The 16,981-nt window shown below is 40.2% G+C and overlaps 2 protein-coding genes across 2 annotated transcripts in view; both read right to left on the bottom strand.

Annotated features, from left to right (window-relative positions):
• kcnt1b (potassium sodium-activated channel subfamily T member 1b) overlaps nucleotides 1–5,384 on the bottom strand; it is a 53,266-nt gene extending 47,882 nt beyond the window's left edge. Inside the window, exons 1-3 of the mRNA XM_029510554.1 lie at nucleotides 5,260–5,384; nucleotides 2,302–2,362; nucleotides 1,480–1,650 (exon numbers count right to left, since the gene is read on the bottom strand). Coding sequence (XP_029366414.1) covers nucleotides 1,480–1,650; nucleotides 2,302–2,362; nucleotides 5,260–5,326 — 299 coding nt within the window. The 5' untranslated portion in view covers nucleotides 5,327–5,384. The remainder of the gene's footprint in view (nucleotides 1–1,479; nucleotides 1,651–2,301; nucleotides 2,363–5,259) is intronic.
• A 1,094-nt stretch (nucleotides 5,385–6,478) lies between these two features.
• On the bottom strand, nucleotides 6,479–11,597 carry LOC115048795 (kelch-like protein 20). Its single transcript, XM_029510556.1, has 6 exons — nucleotides 11,436–11,597; nucleotides 9,863–10,006; nucleotides 9,307–9,440; nucleotides 7,876–8,087; nucleotides 7,512–7,618; nucleotides 6,479–6,595 (listed from the first exon to the last, which is right to left on the bottom strand). Exons 1-6 carry the CDS (start codon nucleotides 11,534–11,536, stop codon nucleotides 6,538–6,540), a joined length of 756 nt encoding a protein of 251 aa, XP_029366416.1. The 5' UTR covers nucleotides 11,537–11,597; the 3' UTR covers nucleotides 6,479–6,537.
• Nucleotides 11,598–16,981: the final 5,384 nt, after the last annotated feature.

Raw genomic sequence — 16,981 nt, 5'->3', positions numbered from 1 at the left:
CAGAGGAAACCTTCTGGGTGAAACACACACACGCACGCACGCACACATGCAAACAAAATCAGTGATCAGCAGGGAGCTAAAGTGAAATTAAGAAAAAGGAGGAACGTGTATAGTGGCAAATCAGAGTGTCATTACTTTTAAAACTAAAACAAAGCTAAAACAAAAAAAAAATAAAACTCTTGTCTTAATCAAAGATTTACGGAGCGGAGGTTCTGTCTGAGATGTCAAAACTGCAGTATCTGCAAAGCAAATTAAAAAAAAAATGATAATAAAGCAAGGTAACAAATGTTTTGCATGAAATGACCCATTCAGCTAAATCGAGATCTGTGCCTGCTTTGTCCAGTTTCTTTACTGAGAAGCTTGCTAATCTCTCTCCTTCAGGCATCATCCATGCCTTTGATATGGAAAGCACCCTGCCTTCAGGCAGCTGCTGATATTAATGGCCCACACTTTGTGGGCAGTCTGGAGATCTTTTAATGAACAATGAACTTGATTTAACAGTGTAATAAAGTTCAAGCAATGAGTCTCATGTTAACTTTGAGTGTGCTGTCAAAGCAAGTGGAAGACGGTAAAGCGCCGCTCTTCACGGGCTGCGCTGAGGCCAAATGCTGCTGGTCGTAGAGAGAGTGCCTGATTTCAGCACCATGGAGAGCGCGAGTGCTCGCTGCAGTTGGTGCTCAGTTTAGTTTTCACTGTTTTGGAAACAAACAGCATCATTTCTGTAACCGCAGCAGTTCATCTTTTTGGAGTCACCCCCCCCCCCCCCCGCCCCCCGCCCCCCGCCCCCCCCCCAAAAAAAAAAAAAAAAAAAAAAAGAAATTTAAATTAAAACACTGGAAGACCAGTTAGGGGCCAAGGAAGGGCAAGGCGGAACTTCTTTTCTCATATCTGCTGAATGCTTTTATTAAATTATCAAGATATCTGCTCATTTCAGCAAGTCTTTTTTCATCATTTTGTGACCTGACCCAAACACAGAATCCGTTTTAGAGTCAATCTTTCTGAAATTGGAACTTATTCCTAACCACAGTGACAACAGAGAGGGAAGGACACTAATTTCACTGTTGGCAGCAGTCCAAAAACAACCTCCGTGCGACACAGCAAGAAACACAGCCACTGCTTCTATTTCCATTGCTGTATCCACCTACACGTCAAACTTACAATCCTGCCACACTCTCTAAGGGGTTATTGTGAGAAGTCACTCTGGGCAGCTGAGGACAACAGTGACTGAAGAAGAAGTAGATCAGGCAGCTTGTGGTAAAGGAATGTAATCTGTAATACTTAACCTTAATGTGACTTCTGGAATGCATGAACTTCCATTAACCACAGAAAACTGTTTTAGTACCAAAGGAAATCTAAACATAAAGTAGATGTATGCATGCACAAATACACAAACACTACGCTCTCTCCCTCTCCAGGAAAACACCCAGGGCAGCCTCTCATATTCAACGCTCTGCACAATAACAGTGTTTGTCATGCTACCTGTCATCATTCTGAAACGTCTGGTCCCCCAGTAGCAAGTCCCTGAAGCGGTAGCGAGGTGGAAGCGGAGGCACTTCTGAATCCACTTCTGCCATCTTGAGAGCCGAGATGTCCAGAATGACACCCGAGTTGCTGCTGTTATTCTTCTGCAGGGTCTCAGAGGAGGGCCTGCTGTACGAGAATCAGTATTCCAGCTTTCACACTGATCTACTAAGGCGGACTCTTGTCTTACAAAGGTTCATATTACAGAACAATTTAAGTCAACAGACACAGCGATTAGGCACATGAGATTTTTTTTGCAAATGCAATAAATACAAACCACTAAATGAAAATCCATTACTGGGGGAAGGGTTTAATGTTCTGGGAAATTTGAAGGCAGTTATGGTGTTGTATGGCATGTACAAGGAGACCGTTTACAATCATTATTGTATATAATAATCCAGGAAAGAATAAGGGAAAAAATCTAAAGCAAATTAAGAAGGTGCATTTGTATCGACATCCATCCTTACCAATTCAAATTAAACCAGAAATTATGTATTAAAGGCAACTTAAAGAGAAGTGATAACATTTTTACATTTTGGCATGAATGAACTGCCCTGTCTAGAAAGTGAAACACAGCTGAGGGAATGACTAAACTGAACTAAACTAAACCTAAAAAGGTTATTACAGAGACATATGAAAACACCACCCACATACTTATAGCAGTATGCATGTACATGTAATTGTGCATGTCTGTGTACAGTACTGGCCACGTATCGGTGTATATGTAAACAAGTACTCCTACTGACAGATGTAGGATAATTGAGCGCTTCAGGAAATTACCTGTCAGCATGGGAACTTGATGGTCGGCGTGGTGGGCTCATGGCTGCCTCTTGAGCGGGGACTTGAGTGACAAAGAGAGGGGGAGAAGGAGAGGGATAAGAAAGACAGAGTGAGTTTAAACACATTAAAAATTCACCTCTTCAACACTATGTTCACTGCCTGGGTTGCAGCTTAACTTTGCTCAGAGTTGAGCAAGCCCTCTGGAACGTGCTGCTCTTGAAGCAGAGAGGGATTACATGGACACACTTTAATGCAACAGTACAGTTTAATATTAATATGCGCACCCGCTCACAAATGCCCATTTGTGGATGTTCTATTATTTATAGCATATATTCTGTTAAAGAGGAAAGCAGCATTTGAGGTGGTCAATGGTCTATAATAACCTGCTGTGCTGTTATGTTTTTACCAAAAGTAAATAAGAGCAGAGGCTTCTTTGTGCTGACTTAGCTACTGGGAATCCTTTTGTTTGGGTGGTATTCACAGATTTCCAGTTCTAGGTGCAAAACAGGGATTAATCTATGTTTTTCCATTTTTGTGTGTTTGTGTCATTTTTTGTTAATCTATGTTCATCTTATTTCACATAAGAATGTTTAATCCAATTGTGGAGTGTTGAGGTGGCTTCTATTTTCCTCTAAAGTGCCTTAAGATGGGAACATCATGTGGGCAAAACAGAGCTGTGTGTTTATGTGTGGTCTTCATAGTCCAGTGTAGACAGCCTTAAGTGCACTAATAGCACCCAAAGACATCCTCTGTCTGATAAACAGTGAAAGCACAAGAACCTCAGAGGCTCAGCTAGAGAAAAGAGTGGGTTGATGACAAATTGGTGTACTGAGAGCTACAAGGAGGAGGGAATAAAGAACCAAGTGACAATATTAACCCTGTATAAATACAGAAAAAAAAAAAGATGGCTCTGCCTTGTGAGTAAAATAAACTATGTCCCTTATGAAAATACAGAGTCTGAAACCTTTGAAAACCGACTTAATGGATGAAGCAAAGTGGCCACAATAATAGAAAACAAGAGTTGCTCCGGGTAAGAGGACTTTCTTCCCATGATGGAGAGTAAACCGCAGTCAGACCAAAGAAAACATGTGAAGCTCAAATACACACGGCACAGAGATGAAATTGGTTTCTAAATAAGGCCCAGGGTGATGGTGATCAACTTTTTAGTTATACAATAGATATTCAACACATTACAGGGAGGTTGAATTACAATTACAAAGCCTTGTGAAAATAATGAAATAAATAAATCAGATCAACCAAAACTAAGTCCACTGTAAACAATGCTAGTTAAAAAACAAGTTAAAAGTATGTTTTGTATGTAAAATACAAAAGTAAAAACTGCAAAAAAAAAAAAAAAAAAAAACCAAACAAACTTTGTAAACAGAAAAAAATAAAAAAAAATAAATAAAATCACTGTGTAAGAATCCAGTAATTAGTAACACAAACTTCCTTCAGCTGGACTGATGGTCCTAAAACAGCTGCATTATTATTATTATTATTATTATTATTATTATTTACTCCAGTCAGATGTGTAGCTGTGCTTCGACATCAGCTGCCTGAAGCTGCAGCAGAAATGCCACCACAGCCCGACTTTTCAGCTAACTTCTTCACTAACTCGGTTTACCGGGCTGTGCTCCTGTTTCTGGCCGAGGTCCCATCATCGCTGCCGGCCGCTTGGATCCGGAGACCTCCGGCCGCCGTCAGCGTGTCCGACCGACGGAGGACCGTCAACGCGACCCCGCGACAGCTCTGCCATCATCGGAAAACGGCAACTACGAGGACTGAAGCGGCAAAACCGAGTTAAATAAATGTGTGTTTCTTTTAGATAAACGCAAAGACATCCGTGCAGAAGCTTTAAGAACAAGCTAACGGCTGCCTCAAAGAAACTAGCTTACTTAAAACAGCTGGCTAACCCCCCCCCCCCCCCCCCACGAGCAAACAAATAGTCCCGGTCCCTGCCCTCTGATTGGCCAAAGCGCGTTCCGAACCGTTAAAAATTGCCGCACACCTGACGGTTGATTTGAAATATCAATGCGCCACGGCCGAGGCACTTCCGCAGATATTGACGGGCCTCGCTGTATCCTAGCAACAGCTTTGTTTTATCACCGCGCGGCGGAGGAACCGCAACAATATCGATTATTAAACTTTCACCTTGCCTTCTATTGTTTATTATTATTATTATCACCATCCTTATAATTAACAACAATAATAATTATTATTATTATTATTAATATTATTATTATTTAGAAACGAATTTTCCATCAGAGCGCCTCCAGGTGTGCAATCACCTTGAAAATCTCGCTTTTTGAGTTAAATATCATGGGTTCTTTTTTCCCTGCAGCAGCCGCAGCATCCTCTCCCTCCCCGGGAAAGAGCAGCAGGAGGCGGGCAGAGCAGCGAGTGTCTCCACCTGGATCGACCCACCGTTCCTCCGCCATCTACCGGAGAACCGTGAAATAATCCTTATGAAGTAGGAAACCTCTCATATAAATACTGATTATAGATACTGCAGCTATGCTTGATCATGTTTTGTTGTTTCTTTTTTTCCCCCTCAATCATCATATATTTTCTAAACAAAAACACGCTTGTCTCTCATTTCAAAGTTACATGACAGTGTTCATGTGTCAGGACTCATCCTCCTCATCAGTTCAGTCTTAAAGTGTTGAGTCATCTGGTGGTCAGAGATAGAAAGTGCAACTTTGGGAATGAATAAAATTAACCATGCAAGTCAAAAACATTCTGTCAGACCAAGAGTTTAAAATAAGAGACATTAAAATAATAATAATGATAATAATAACAACAATAATAATAATAATAACCCCTGTGTGTTGGAATTAGATCACAAAAGTTATTTATTCAATTTCCTCTTAATTTCAGAATAATCAACAGCACTGATGGAGTATATGCAGCATGCAAAGTCTTCAGTAGGCAGAATATTATTCATCTGTTCAAACATACCTGTTAAACCTCTGTCCTCTGCTATCTGCCTCACAACTGTCCCTCTCAAATTGAAAAAGATATTCATTTTGCGCACGCAGAGGAACCGGTGGGAGAGACGTTGTTGGCTGTGTCTCTCTGGAAAATCCGTGTTGCTCTACGTGCGTTCCTTGTGCTCAGCCTCTCCACATTTCAGCCTATTATTCTCCAGGGGAAAGAGCTCTGAGCGTCATCATTTTAAAGCCCACACAGCTACTTATGCTTTCCCATGCCAGCAGTCAGATATCACTCAGTACCCAATCTCACTCAGGGAGCTTTATTCCCACAGATTTCTTTTCCAAAACTTGATCCAGATGATTTGGGTTATTTTACAGCCAGTTCTCTGAGTGTTTACAAATTAAATTAGGAAATGTGATGGGAAAATCTGCTTACTTTGCAATCATGGTGGGCCATTTGCAGTTCGATGGCATTGCAGACAGCCACCACAATATTATCATCTACATGTCAAAAAAAGAAATCAAAGACTTAACTACTGGCTGAATCTATTCATGAAGTTTCATATAGATTATATTTTTTCTGAAATTCCATTTCATATTAGTCGTGGTAGAGTTCAAATATGCAGTGAGCCTTTCACTTCCAATAACCTCCAAAAATCCTTGCACTTAATATTGATGTCTCTCTTACATTCACACAGTCTTATAAACATTTACAGCCAAATCAGCCAACTTTCTTTTTTACCATCTACCAGGATTATATCACATTTTCCCTCATTTCATCTCCTGCCACTTCGCATTAATACTGAATCAGTACAAATGATCACAAATTATTACCACATCATAATACTTATGTGCTTATCCCTTAAAGCACTAGATCACTAATATCTTTGTGACGACCTCTGTCTAATATAAACTCACTACCATACTCAATTTGTATTTAAAACCCATCAATCTGTACCTAGAGGGGAAATATGACCTGAAATGCGGCTGATTCATCTCTATAGAGGAGGTCCGCTGTGAGCCAGAAAAATTGGATAGAAATATCCATAACTTAAATGGTAAGCTGGCAGCCCATAATGTGCTTTAAAGCTCACAGTCGTTTTGTAACAGCGGTTGCCAGCCTCGACCAATGCTGGCATAGCTCATGTTGGAGCGAACTCCTTAATTATTGAGTCATTATGCCGCCTTACTTAAACCATATCACAATGTGTCCTGGATCCCGGCGTACATCCATTAGGGCTTTTTGTCTCTATCACCTCCCCCTGTTCACATAATACAAAGCATTTCAGTGCTGAGTCGAGACTCAGTTGAGCACAGCCACTCTCCCTCCTGGATGCTTGCTCTTCATGCTTCCAAAGTGTCTAAAAACAGATGGAGAGGCATACATTGAGACTCAGACACTGAAAAACTCAGATTTAGTGAGCAGCCTGCAGGCATATATAATATATAGAAGCTGCAAACAGGATACATACAGCCTGGTGTATGAATCACAAAGTGGCTGTGTGTCTAGCTGCAAGCAGCAGCAGATTGTCTTGATGTAAAATATATATATTTATATATTTTCAAAATATAAATCAAATTCATTTGATAACTGTTTTGCTGTGGAAGGACAGACATCTGTGAACATTTTTTGCTTTGCAAAAGTTACATTTACATTTTAATCAGTCGGCGCTTTTGCACAGAATGACAAAGCTTTTCTCATTTTAGTCATCGAGTCACTTCAAAGTTGCCTTTGACCAAAGTTTTTCAACTTTTTATCTTTTCTTTTGAAGATGTTTGTACAACATTATATCCTGTGATCGTGTGGAATATCACCTTATCAATACAAATAATTTCAATTATATTAAAATAAGTGAATAAATAAATAATAAAATTAATAAAAAATTAAATAAAATAATAAATAAAATAAATAAGTAATCACAAGTGTTGAGGATCCATTTTGGCATAATAGGATTTAGATTTTCTTTTCTTTCTCAAAAAAAAAAAACAAAAAAAAAAAAACAACCCCAACACAGTATAGATTTAACTCTATTGCTGTATGTTTAGTCCTTCTGTGCAATTTGTGTCAGTTTGCACAAACTGTTTCCATATTTATACATTTCCACATTGTAGCTTGTAGCTGGTCATTGATTATGCTCAGAAGTAATTCAGTTCATAGCCTCTTCAAGACTAATGATGTTATGGCTTTTATGTTCCCGGCAAACTATATTATCTATATTCGGCTCTTTGGGCATCATCATAATATTGAGTGATTTACAGCGTTGATTCTCCTCTTACCTCCACGTGTTGGTTTCATAGCTGTAAACTTCTATTGTTTTCAGATGGGTGACACCATCTGAGCCTCCCATGGCCAGTAAGGCTCCATTAAAGACTATAAGGGACACCTGTGACGCAATACATAAGAAGAAGCGTTTAATTTGATAAACAAAGGGGAATAATTAATAAATCAATTCAAATGGATTTGTGACCTGGGGTTTCTTTAAAGAGGATTACATCCACCTATTTTAATTATCCAATATATTAGATAAAAAAAAATTATCTAAAAACATCTAATCTATATAATCTGTAAAAGCAAAAGGAAACTAAATTACCCTCTGCATGTAAATATACCTTGATCAGACGAGAAGCATTCTTTACTCACGTTGTTCCTCTTGTTGTTCATGCACCTCACAGGCGACCACCTCATGGTGTCGGGGTCGAACCTCTCAGCAGCACAGAGCTCCAGGCCAAGCTCGTCTTTGCCCCCGGATACGTAGATGTGTCCCAGGTACACGGTGCAGCCAGCGTCCTCTCTGGGACTCAGCATATGAGAGCATATCGACCAGATGCCATCTACAGGGTTGTAACGCTCAACTGGGGAACATATAGAGGAGGGCTGCAGTCAGAGGCCATATATACCATATAAAACACGGCTGCCCAGACTGTATGAGTAACAGCAGCCAGACCTGGTGTTTATATTTACAGTCAAAAATTTCTAGGCCATATTGATCTGTTACAACTTCAGAAGCGCCTGAAAAGCTGAAAGCAACTACCAGAAAGCAAAACACCAGAGATATGAATGTGATGTCAATTTTATTTTTTTTTTAAATCAAACTCTCTTTAAAATGAGCCCCAGTTATTGTAATTTTTAACAATTTTTCTAAGGACATGATGGGAACCACCAGAGGTTGTGGGAATTTTCATGACGTGCAGTTCTCACAGACTGAAATAGTCAGAGAGAAGTGGCAGAGCAACATAACCCGTGTTTATCTTTGGCAATGTCCTAGGGCTTAGGAATGTGTGTGTGTGTGCCCTTGGATGTGGGATACAGGCAGGAAATAAAAGGTCAAGGTAGAGGTTATGTGTGGCTTTAGTCTGTCACACCTCAGAGCTGTCAAAGAAAAATGGGAATATTTCAGATGATGGTGGAATGAACTTAATTTAAAAATAAAAGAAGTAGCAGCACCCCAACATAAATAAAATATTAGAGCCACTTTTTTTTTTCTTTTTTGTGGACTCTGTGCCAGCTGTATAAAGCCATATCTCTGTTAGAAGGTCAACAAGCATTGAGCGTTAAAGGTCCACTATTTTTTATTTTTACTTTTCCAGCGTTTTATTTATTTGAAGTGTTGATATCCAGAAAAAGATCTATATGTGGTTACAAACGAGTCAGGGAGCCAATCAGAGCAGCTCTGAGTCTACTATCTGATTGGCTGACTGTTTTCTTCGTGATTGAATATCAATATAAAAGATTTCAGAGAAATTAAAAACAAAAAAACAAACAAGCAAAAAAAAAAAAACTAAAAAAAAAAAAAACTCAGAGCCCAAATCCTGCAAGTTTGTGCATTTTTCTGATATTTTCTCTATTAATAAATGTAGAAGCCAGAACCGCTTTATAACAAACCCTGAAATCACATTTCATCCAATATTGGACCTAAAATAATTAACATTTGCTATTCTAGCATTTCTGGGGGCTGTTGTCAGACAAAAAAAAAAAAAAGCAATTTGAAGATTTGACTATGAGCTCAATGGGCTTTCTCACCGTTCTCAACAGGCCCCCCATCTTCCCACGTTCCCATCACAGGTCTCTCACCTGATTTTAGAGTCAAATCACCGTCATTTCCTCCGATCACATACAAGTGACCCCCCAGCACAGCAGCCATGGCCCTGCTGCGTCTGGTGAGCATTGGTGGCTGTTTCTTCCAAGAGTTTATTTTTGGATCATACCTAGAAAAATGACATAAAAGTTCAGCAGCACTTAATTTAACAAATAGTGCGTCAATCATTCAATTTCTTGCATAACTCCAATGAATCATGTTTTTCTCCCTTCCTCTGAGTCAGCCACTTCAGACTGCTCTTAAAGTGATGTGAAATGTCAGGTAATTAAATTTAATATTTCTTCCAATCTAGATATAAGACACAGCCGACCGGTTGAAGGAAACAAAAACTGTAACAGATGATTTTTGGGAAAATGAAAAGCTGTCTTAAAAAGATCAAAAATCTATTTTACAGAGTATTTATAGATAAATCCAAGTGATGTTCGTTGTAGATGAGATGTCTTGAAAAGAGACAGTGATTATAAAAGAGGAATCACAACACACACACAAAAAAGGACAATAGTCTTTAGTAGCACTTTAGTGCTGCAGTACCTCTCCACGGTATTCATAGCAGTGATGCCATCGTGTCCTCCAATAGCATACAGGTATCCATCCATCGCCACCAGACACACTCCTCTGCGGGGGCTGCTCAAGGGTGCTACATCTGAACTCCAGCTGTCTGTGTTGGGGCTGTACCTGGCAGGATGGAAGTCAAGGAGCGAGGGTGTCAAACAGTTGGAGGCTAAAATCAACTGCTGGTGATAACAGCTTGAGCAGAACCAACAGAGATCCAAACTTTCATGGGAAACATATTTTGCAAGAGCTTTGTTTTGTACGTTTGCTTTCGAGGAATTCTGAGAGAAAGTGTTTGATGTTGTTGTGTGTGCTGAACCGCTTGAACAGCACATTTCCTCTCAAGGCCATTAGAGGAAAAAGCCACATTATGAAAAACAACACTTTCCTCTAATTGGCAAAGTTTTTGCCTGAGTGACGTCTGAGATGTCACAATAGTGCTGTAACCCCCCTCAGAGGCACTCTCCTGTGACCGAAACAAGAGCTAGATGATTCAGACCATTACCAGAACATCAGTCAGGAGAGCAGGTCTTTCCCCTGCTGGTCTGCAGCCAAGGATAATCATTATGGGGTCAGCTGGCTGGCATTCGTTTCAGAAGTGACTGTGAGAATTGGGACCAGAGCCAGCCCCACTGGAGACATCTGATAGGGTGGGAGGGGAGGAAAGGGCAGAAAATACGCTACAGGAGTACTATGTAAAGAGTTTATTTTGACTCTCTTTGACTATATGAGAAATGAATTCCCCGGCAATACGAGCAGATAGATACAACTAAAATAGTATAAATCTGATCACTGTTTACTATTTGGTTTAATATCAAAGGGTCTACATCTAATTTCTACCTTAATACTGACCTCCATTGTTCAGTAATGTAAACACCAACAAATAAAAGATGATCTTTTCTCCTACTAACAAACCTTGGTCAATGGGATAAACAGTGAGTCTCACACTTTGTCTTTCTTTTTTTTATTTTTAACTGTCCCAAAGTGGTGAACCCTTTACATTTCTTATGTCTCTCTTTTTGTCTTTTGTGTCTGTTCATGCACTCAGCATATGAGTTATTTGTCCAGGGTTGCTGAATGCAATCCAAGTTGACGTTGGTTCACCCTTGAAATGTCACCGATGTGTCAATGAGTGTTTAGTTATCTTCTATATTCTGTCTTGGTCGGGACACACAGGTAACAAAGACCCCAAGGTTAAAATAAGGTCAGTCAAACAGTAGGCCAGAGTTTCACAGATCCATCAAATGACTGCCAGTGTAGAGGAGCCCTCACTTTTTAAGAAACGACTTTTATTTAAAATTCATTTTCACCAGGAGTGTGATATAATATAATGAAATGGTTCAGGTGTGCCCAGCTTATTCTGAAAAATTAACCCAAAGAAAAAAAAACTATTTGAATCAAAACAAACCAGATATGACCAAATATCTTCAAATGGAGTTGTGAATTTCTTAGAAATTGTAAGAAGTGGAGGAAAATTTGGAAGTCAAACTACTTTGGGAATACAATGACATACATTTAATAAGAAATGCCTTGAAATGATTCTTCCTCTCACCTCTCCACGCTGCTGTGACATCGGATGTTATCTTCTCCACCCACTGTGTAGATCTTTCCATCCAGGGTACCCACAGCCACGCTGCCCCGGCTGTTCACCATGCGTGCTGCTGTTCTCCACTCGTTGTACTCAGGACAGAACTGCTCTACCAGGCAGGATGGATCGTCCTGGGTCCACCCCCCAACTGCCAAAACCAAAATAGGGCTCTTATTTTATAATAATTGTGCTTTTTAGGCGTGTTCATGATGCTGCCACAAAAAGAAAGCAAATCTCCTCCTTTGCCCCTAAAAGACTCTCAAGGTCAAATGCCACAACAGAGAGACAGAGAGAAAAACAAAAGATTTTAAACTAAATTAAAATTTATAATTAAATTTCTATACAATTTTTCTCTAAATTTTCCAAGTTTCTCTAAATTCAATAGAAACCGTAAACATGGAAAATATAGGCATAGATCAACAGCACTGGATGTTTTGACTCGTTTCCATGGTGATCGCTGGCCAAAGGATGAGTGATGAAAGTGGACTCGGATTTATGAGTAATTCGCAAGGCAGATGGATGACAAAATACAGGAAAAAACCCAACATTAACCGTCTGGTGTTGGGCCTCCGGAGGGGCTTCAGGGCTGTTTGGCAGAGAAGTAATACGCCTCTGCATTTTATCAGCTTTGGTCCAAAATCTTTCATTCTCTTTTTCGATCCCCCCTGTTCATTTGTTTCATGTCATTTCATTTTTAGTCCTAGCTCTCTCTTTCTTAGAAAACCCAGTAAACAGAGACCTGTGAATAGCAGAAGCTCTGTGAGCCCCTTTGATAATTACATAAAATGCATATATTGATGAACTACTTTGTCAGGTAGTCTATTATTACTGATCATTTTAGAAAAAATAACTGAGGGCTTTTTATTGAGGGTCATATTTCTGCCCAGACTCATTGACACTGACGTCTTATCATAATAACAAAAACATCTTTAATGCCATTAGAAGGGGTGGACAGTAACTTACTTGAGTACTGTACGGCTCATTGTACATTACACATCGTGGCTGTATTATTTATTACCTGGAACACGCACCTGTTGTATTTCAGATGAGAACCATTAGCTTGTAGCCGGTGTTTGGACGTCTTCTGTGGACATCACTTACTACACGGTCTGGACAGGGCCCTCCCGTGTCCCTCTCTCTGTTACCTGTCTGCAGCTGGAGCCCTCTCCTCTCTGTCTCTTCCTTTCTGATGGAGCTACCAAACTCAGCTGTTTCTGTCAAAGATAACGTTTTGTGTCGGGCTAAGCTAAGCTAGGCTAATGGACGTTAGCATTAGAGCTGGCCGGTTAGCTTACTACAGGCTAACTGCTCTGTTTCTTACCTTGCTGTACGCCTACGCCTTTTTAAAAAATATTTGTTTAGAACATTTCTTCACCATTTATTTTCTTAACGTCTTTTCTTTTCCTTTCTGATCACCGGACTGATGCTGACCGGACATTTTCCTACCGAACTTCAGAAAACGGAGAACAGGCTAGCATAGCAACAGTAACCTAGGGGGGCGGAGCTTCCTGTGGGGGGTTGACAATCAGGAAGAAGACTAATAAGAAGCTTGTGTAAATCAAATATTACATAATCTTTCACGTAAATAATTATATTCATTTTATGAACTTCTGTCCTGAGTCTCTCGTTCACTTGTACCATGGCCGCTGCAGAGTGACCGGCCTGAGCATTCCCCTTTAAGCAGGTGGCCTTGTGGGTAATGTGTGACGTAGTCAGCACGTAGCCACGTTGTGTTGTGTGTTCGCTTGCAGAGAAGCGTGTTTGTCCCTTTCTCCGTGAATGGTGTTAGCAGTAACGCCGGCTGTAGCCGTAGTGTGATGAAACTGAACTCTGCTGCCATAAAAGTCCTGTGTTGTGATGTTTGAAGGAAGTAAAGACCCTAGTTACCATGGTTACCAGCCTCAACAAGCTAAGCTAAGGTGAAACGAGACTTAGCTTTATAGCTAGCAACATTAGCATAAGCTTAGCTAGCTAAAGCGCGGAGCCGCGACTCTAACTCACTAATTCTCGCCTCCATTTTTGCCGTCATCCTGAATCTCTGACAAGAAGTGCAATCATAAAAGAAGGCAGAGGAGGAACTAGACATGGAGCACACAGGACAGTCTATTCATCAAGGTAACACAACAACACAGCCAGCAAATCAATGAGGTGCTTCTCAAGAATCACCAGAGGCTGCTTGTGTCTCTTATTTCTAAGGTTTGTAAGGAAAGGCAGATCTCAGTAACTGTAAAAACTTCTTTTTCCTCTTTTTCTGCAAACCTGGACTTGACAGTCATGATTGAGGTTCTTCAATCAGAAACTCTCCATGCCAGAGTTACACAAACACAGGAACTGACCCACAAACATCATGTCAGTGGAGATGTCTTTGGGGGGCCGTTTGCTGAGCTGTTTGCGGAGGGGATGGCGGGCCGACCCTCCGAGACTTCTCTTGATCAGCATGAGACGAAGCTCTGGTTCCTCCAGGGAAGCCCTGCAACACAGACCGGAAAAAGGGTTTGGATCCAGGATCGTCTTTCTTCATCAAGAAATAATTTTCAAACTGTCATGTTTATTAGGGCCTCTTTTACTATCACTATCCCAATTGTTTATTTTAATTAAAGTTAACTAAAAAGGATTTACAGTTAAATAAAATTATCTTTAAGAATACTTTTCTAATTGCACAACCAATTGAAAGCCTTTTATGGAGGTCAGTTATAAACAAAAATGTAATAAATCCACATAGATAAAGCAGAAACTGTAGTAGGTTAAATAGGTATCTGTAAAGAATATATGAAAGAAAAATATCTTATTGGTTATTTATGAATAATTTATTATATTATTTCTATTATATTTAAACACATGAATATCACCTTGAAGAGCATGCATTGAATAGAGGCAATGAAAGATGATACAGTTTAAATTTGAATCAAAATAGGTCTCCAGCTGCACTTATACACTCCTGTATTAGGATTGATGCTCTTACCCCAGTTCGTTGTACACTCCCATCTTTTATCTCCTCAGCCCTTCAGGATTTGTGTTTCTGCCTCCCTGCAGCAGCTTCCTGTCAGCTTTCTGGCCTCCTCTGCTTTATCAGCGCACACTGCTTAAACTGCTGGTCACTGCCAAGTTCTGCTCTGACCGACACTGCACCTGACTGGTCTGGGGAGGTCAAACTCCCCCCCACCACCTTCCCTAAGTGGTTCACCACACCATCTCTTCAGCCTGAAACCTGACACTCTCCTCACACACCCACTGGCTTCAGTTTGACACCGAAGGAAATGACTGGTTTCAGTTTTGGGCTCAGACCAGACTCCCTCAGTGGTCTCTGTGTTACCGGGTCACATGATAATGAGCTTAGGTTGAAGGTTTTTACATGTTCAGTGCAATTTTTCTGCAGTTAGTTGGGCTGTGGGGATGGCAGTTATTAATATAACGTCTATCTGCACATCAGTTGATTGATTATCAGCCTGTCCAGTGTAGTTCAAAAGAAAAGTGAACGATCATTTGGTTTTGTTTTAAATATGAAGAAATCATATTTTGGTTAGTCTTGTGTCTGATTTTGGATTCCCAATAATGAAATATGGGGCTCAAATTGCCTGTTTATATGAATGTTTAGTGAAATTAGGAGTAAGGAGTGACTGATTCTCTGTCATTGTGTGCATTTCACATCTTCACCCCGGGGTTCCAAATATCCATTACTGGCTTTCCCAGCCCTGTTAGCTCCTTCTCACCCATTCCATCACTTCCTCCGTGTTTCTGAAATCTGACTCTCAATGCTACACATTTATATCTCTGTCTGGAGAAAATGCCCCAGATCAGGTCAAATAATTCATGTCATGTAGCTCTGTGAAGGTTGAGGAGGACTTGATGGATAGACAGACTGACGGACAGGCCAGGTGAAACAGTTGCTGTTCTCCTGTTGACGAGGCCCCTCAGAGTTAATCCAGCAACAGAGAAGTCTGAGGTCTGGTGGTATAAAAGAAGTTACGCCTATAATTATCCAGATAAGATGAGCTGAGACTTCCCCTGAGGACTGACTGTGAGGATTAAAGTTTCATCCCCTGAAATGTGTTGAACGTACCCTCTTAGAACCAAAATAGAGACCCAAACATTGGCTGGCAGCTCTCATTTGGCCACTTTATGACCTTGGCAGCTCGACTGCACCCGCCTTGAGCCGGTCGAGCCATTCAGCTGTAAAATCCCAAATTTTCAGAAGGTCAAGGCTTTCCTGAAGTCTGAAAGGATTTAAAAAAAAAAAAAAAAAAAAGCTGCTGACAGGGTATCTTCTGGACCATAAACTGTAAATACTGTTTCTTTTTTGATCTGAATCAACAGGATATATAAAAATGCAACATATGGGTGGATGTGAAAGATACGTACTCAGCATCTGACAGTTAATCAAAGTCCAATATGCTTTTGAATTAACAAGTGTAATATTGAACACTTCCACCTTCACTTGACTCAGACATTCAAACAGGTAATGGGAGCTGTCATACATCTGGCATCATTTTGGACACAGTCAGATGCAGACAGCATCTAAAATGAGGAGCCATGCAGCAAAAATATATCAACAGTGACAAAGCACATCTGGAGAGTTTCAATAAAACACCAATACCAATTTAATCTGACACCTGGAAATAATCATACTCAATCACCACTTATCTTCCAACGGTTTATTAGCTGTCATTTTCTTTTTCTTTTTTTTTCTTCTTGTTTTAAATCATGCAGACAGATGGTTTTTTTGTTGTTTTGTTTTGGTTTTTATAGATGTTATGCTGAACATGTATCTTATCTATTTCTTGGCCAACAGCTGTGTGGTGCGAACATATGGAGCACGTCAAAAGTCTGTGGTCACACTCATAAATCTGAACAAGAACGGCATGCGGATCCTTAATGTCCTGTTTCTTACACATCCCAGACCAGCCTGGAGTTTTCCAGAGAGTTAGGGTTAGGGGGTTAACCCTCACACAGACCTTTTGCCGTGGGATTTTATTTAATCATTAGTTTTCTGGTGGAGAAGAATTCATAAGGATGACGTCCCTAAGTTCAGCAATGCGATTTCAAGTACACTAATGTGGGAGGGGGGACCCCAGAGAAGATTGAGCGACGAGGTCGGTGTGCCACCCAATGACACGCTAACCGCCCCTGCAGCTGCCCATTGGAGACTTCCTGTTACAGCAGTGTGGCATGCAGCTCAGCACCCGTGTAAATGATCCTTAAAGATCCTAAAAGAGAAAATACACGTTAGTGGTAGATTGTGAATGTCAATGTGATATTTGTCTCTCTGCAAGGCTTTCGTTGACAGAAAAAGAACTAAAGGAAAAGAAAACAGCTAGATGAGAATAAATGTTCTGTCATCTTAATATGTTGTTTAAGGAATTATATTTATTTCAGGAAATGGAAAAGGAGAGATTAACCTACATGTATAAAATAGCACAGCATCTGTTTTTATCATTATTTGAGAATTATGGCTACTCTGCCACAGTTCAATTAACCTTTCATATTTTATTTTTAGGTGTGAATGTTCTTCG

The sequence above is a fragment of the Echeneis naucrates genome, chromosome 9, assembly GCF_900963305.1.
Source record: "Echeneis naucrates chromosome 9, fEcheNa1.1, whole genome shotgun sequence".
Classification (NCBI taxonomy): domain Eukaryota; kingdom Metazoa; phylum Chordata; class Actinopteri; order Carangiformes; family Echeneidae; genus Echeneis; species Echeneis naucrates.
This window is presented reverse-complemented; position numbering and strand designations above follow the sequence as displayed.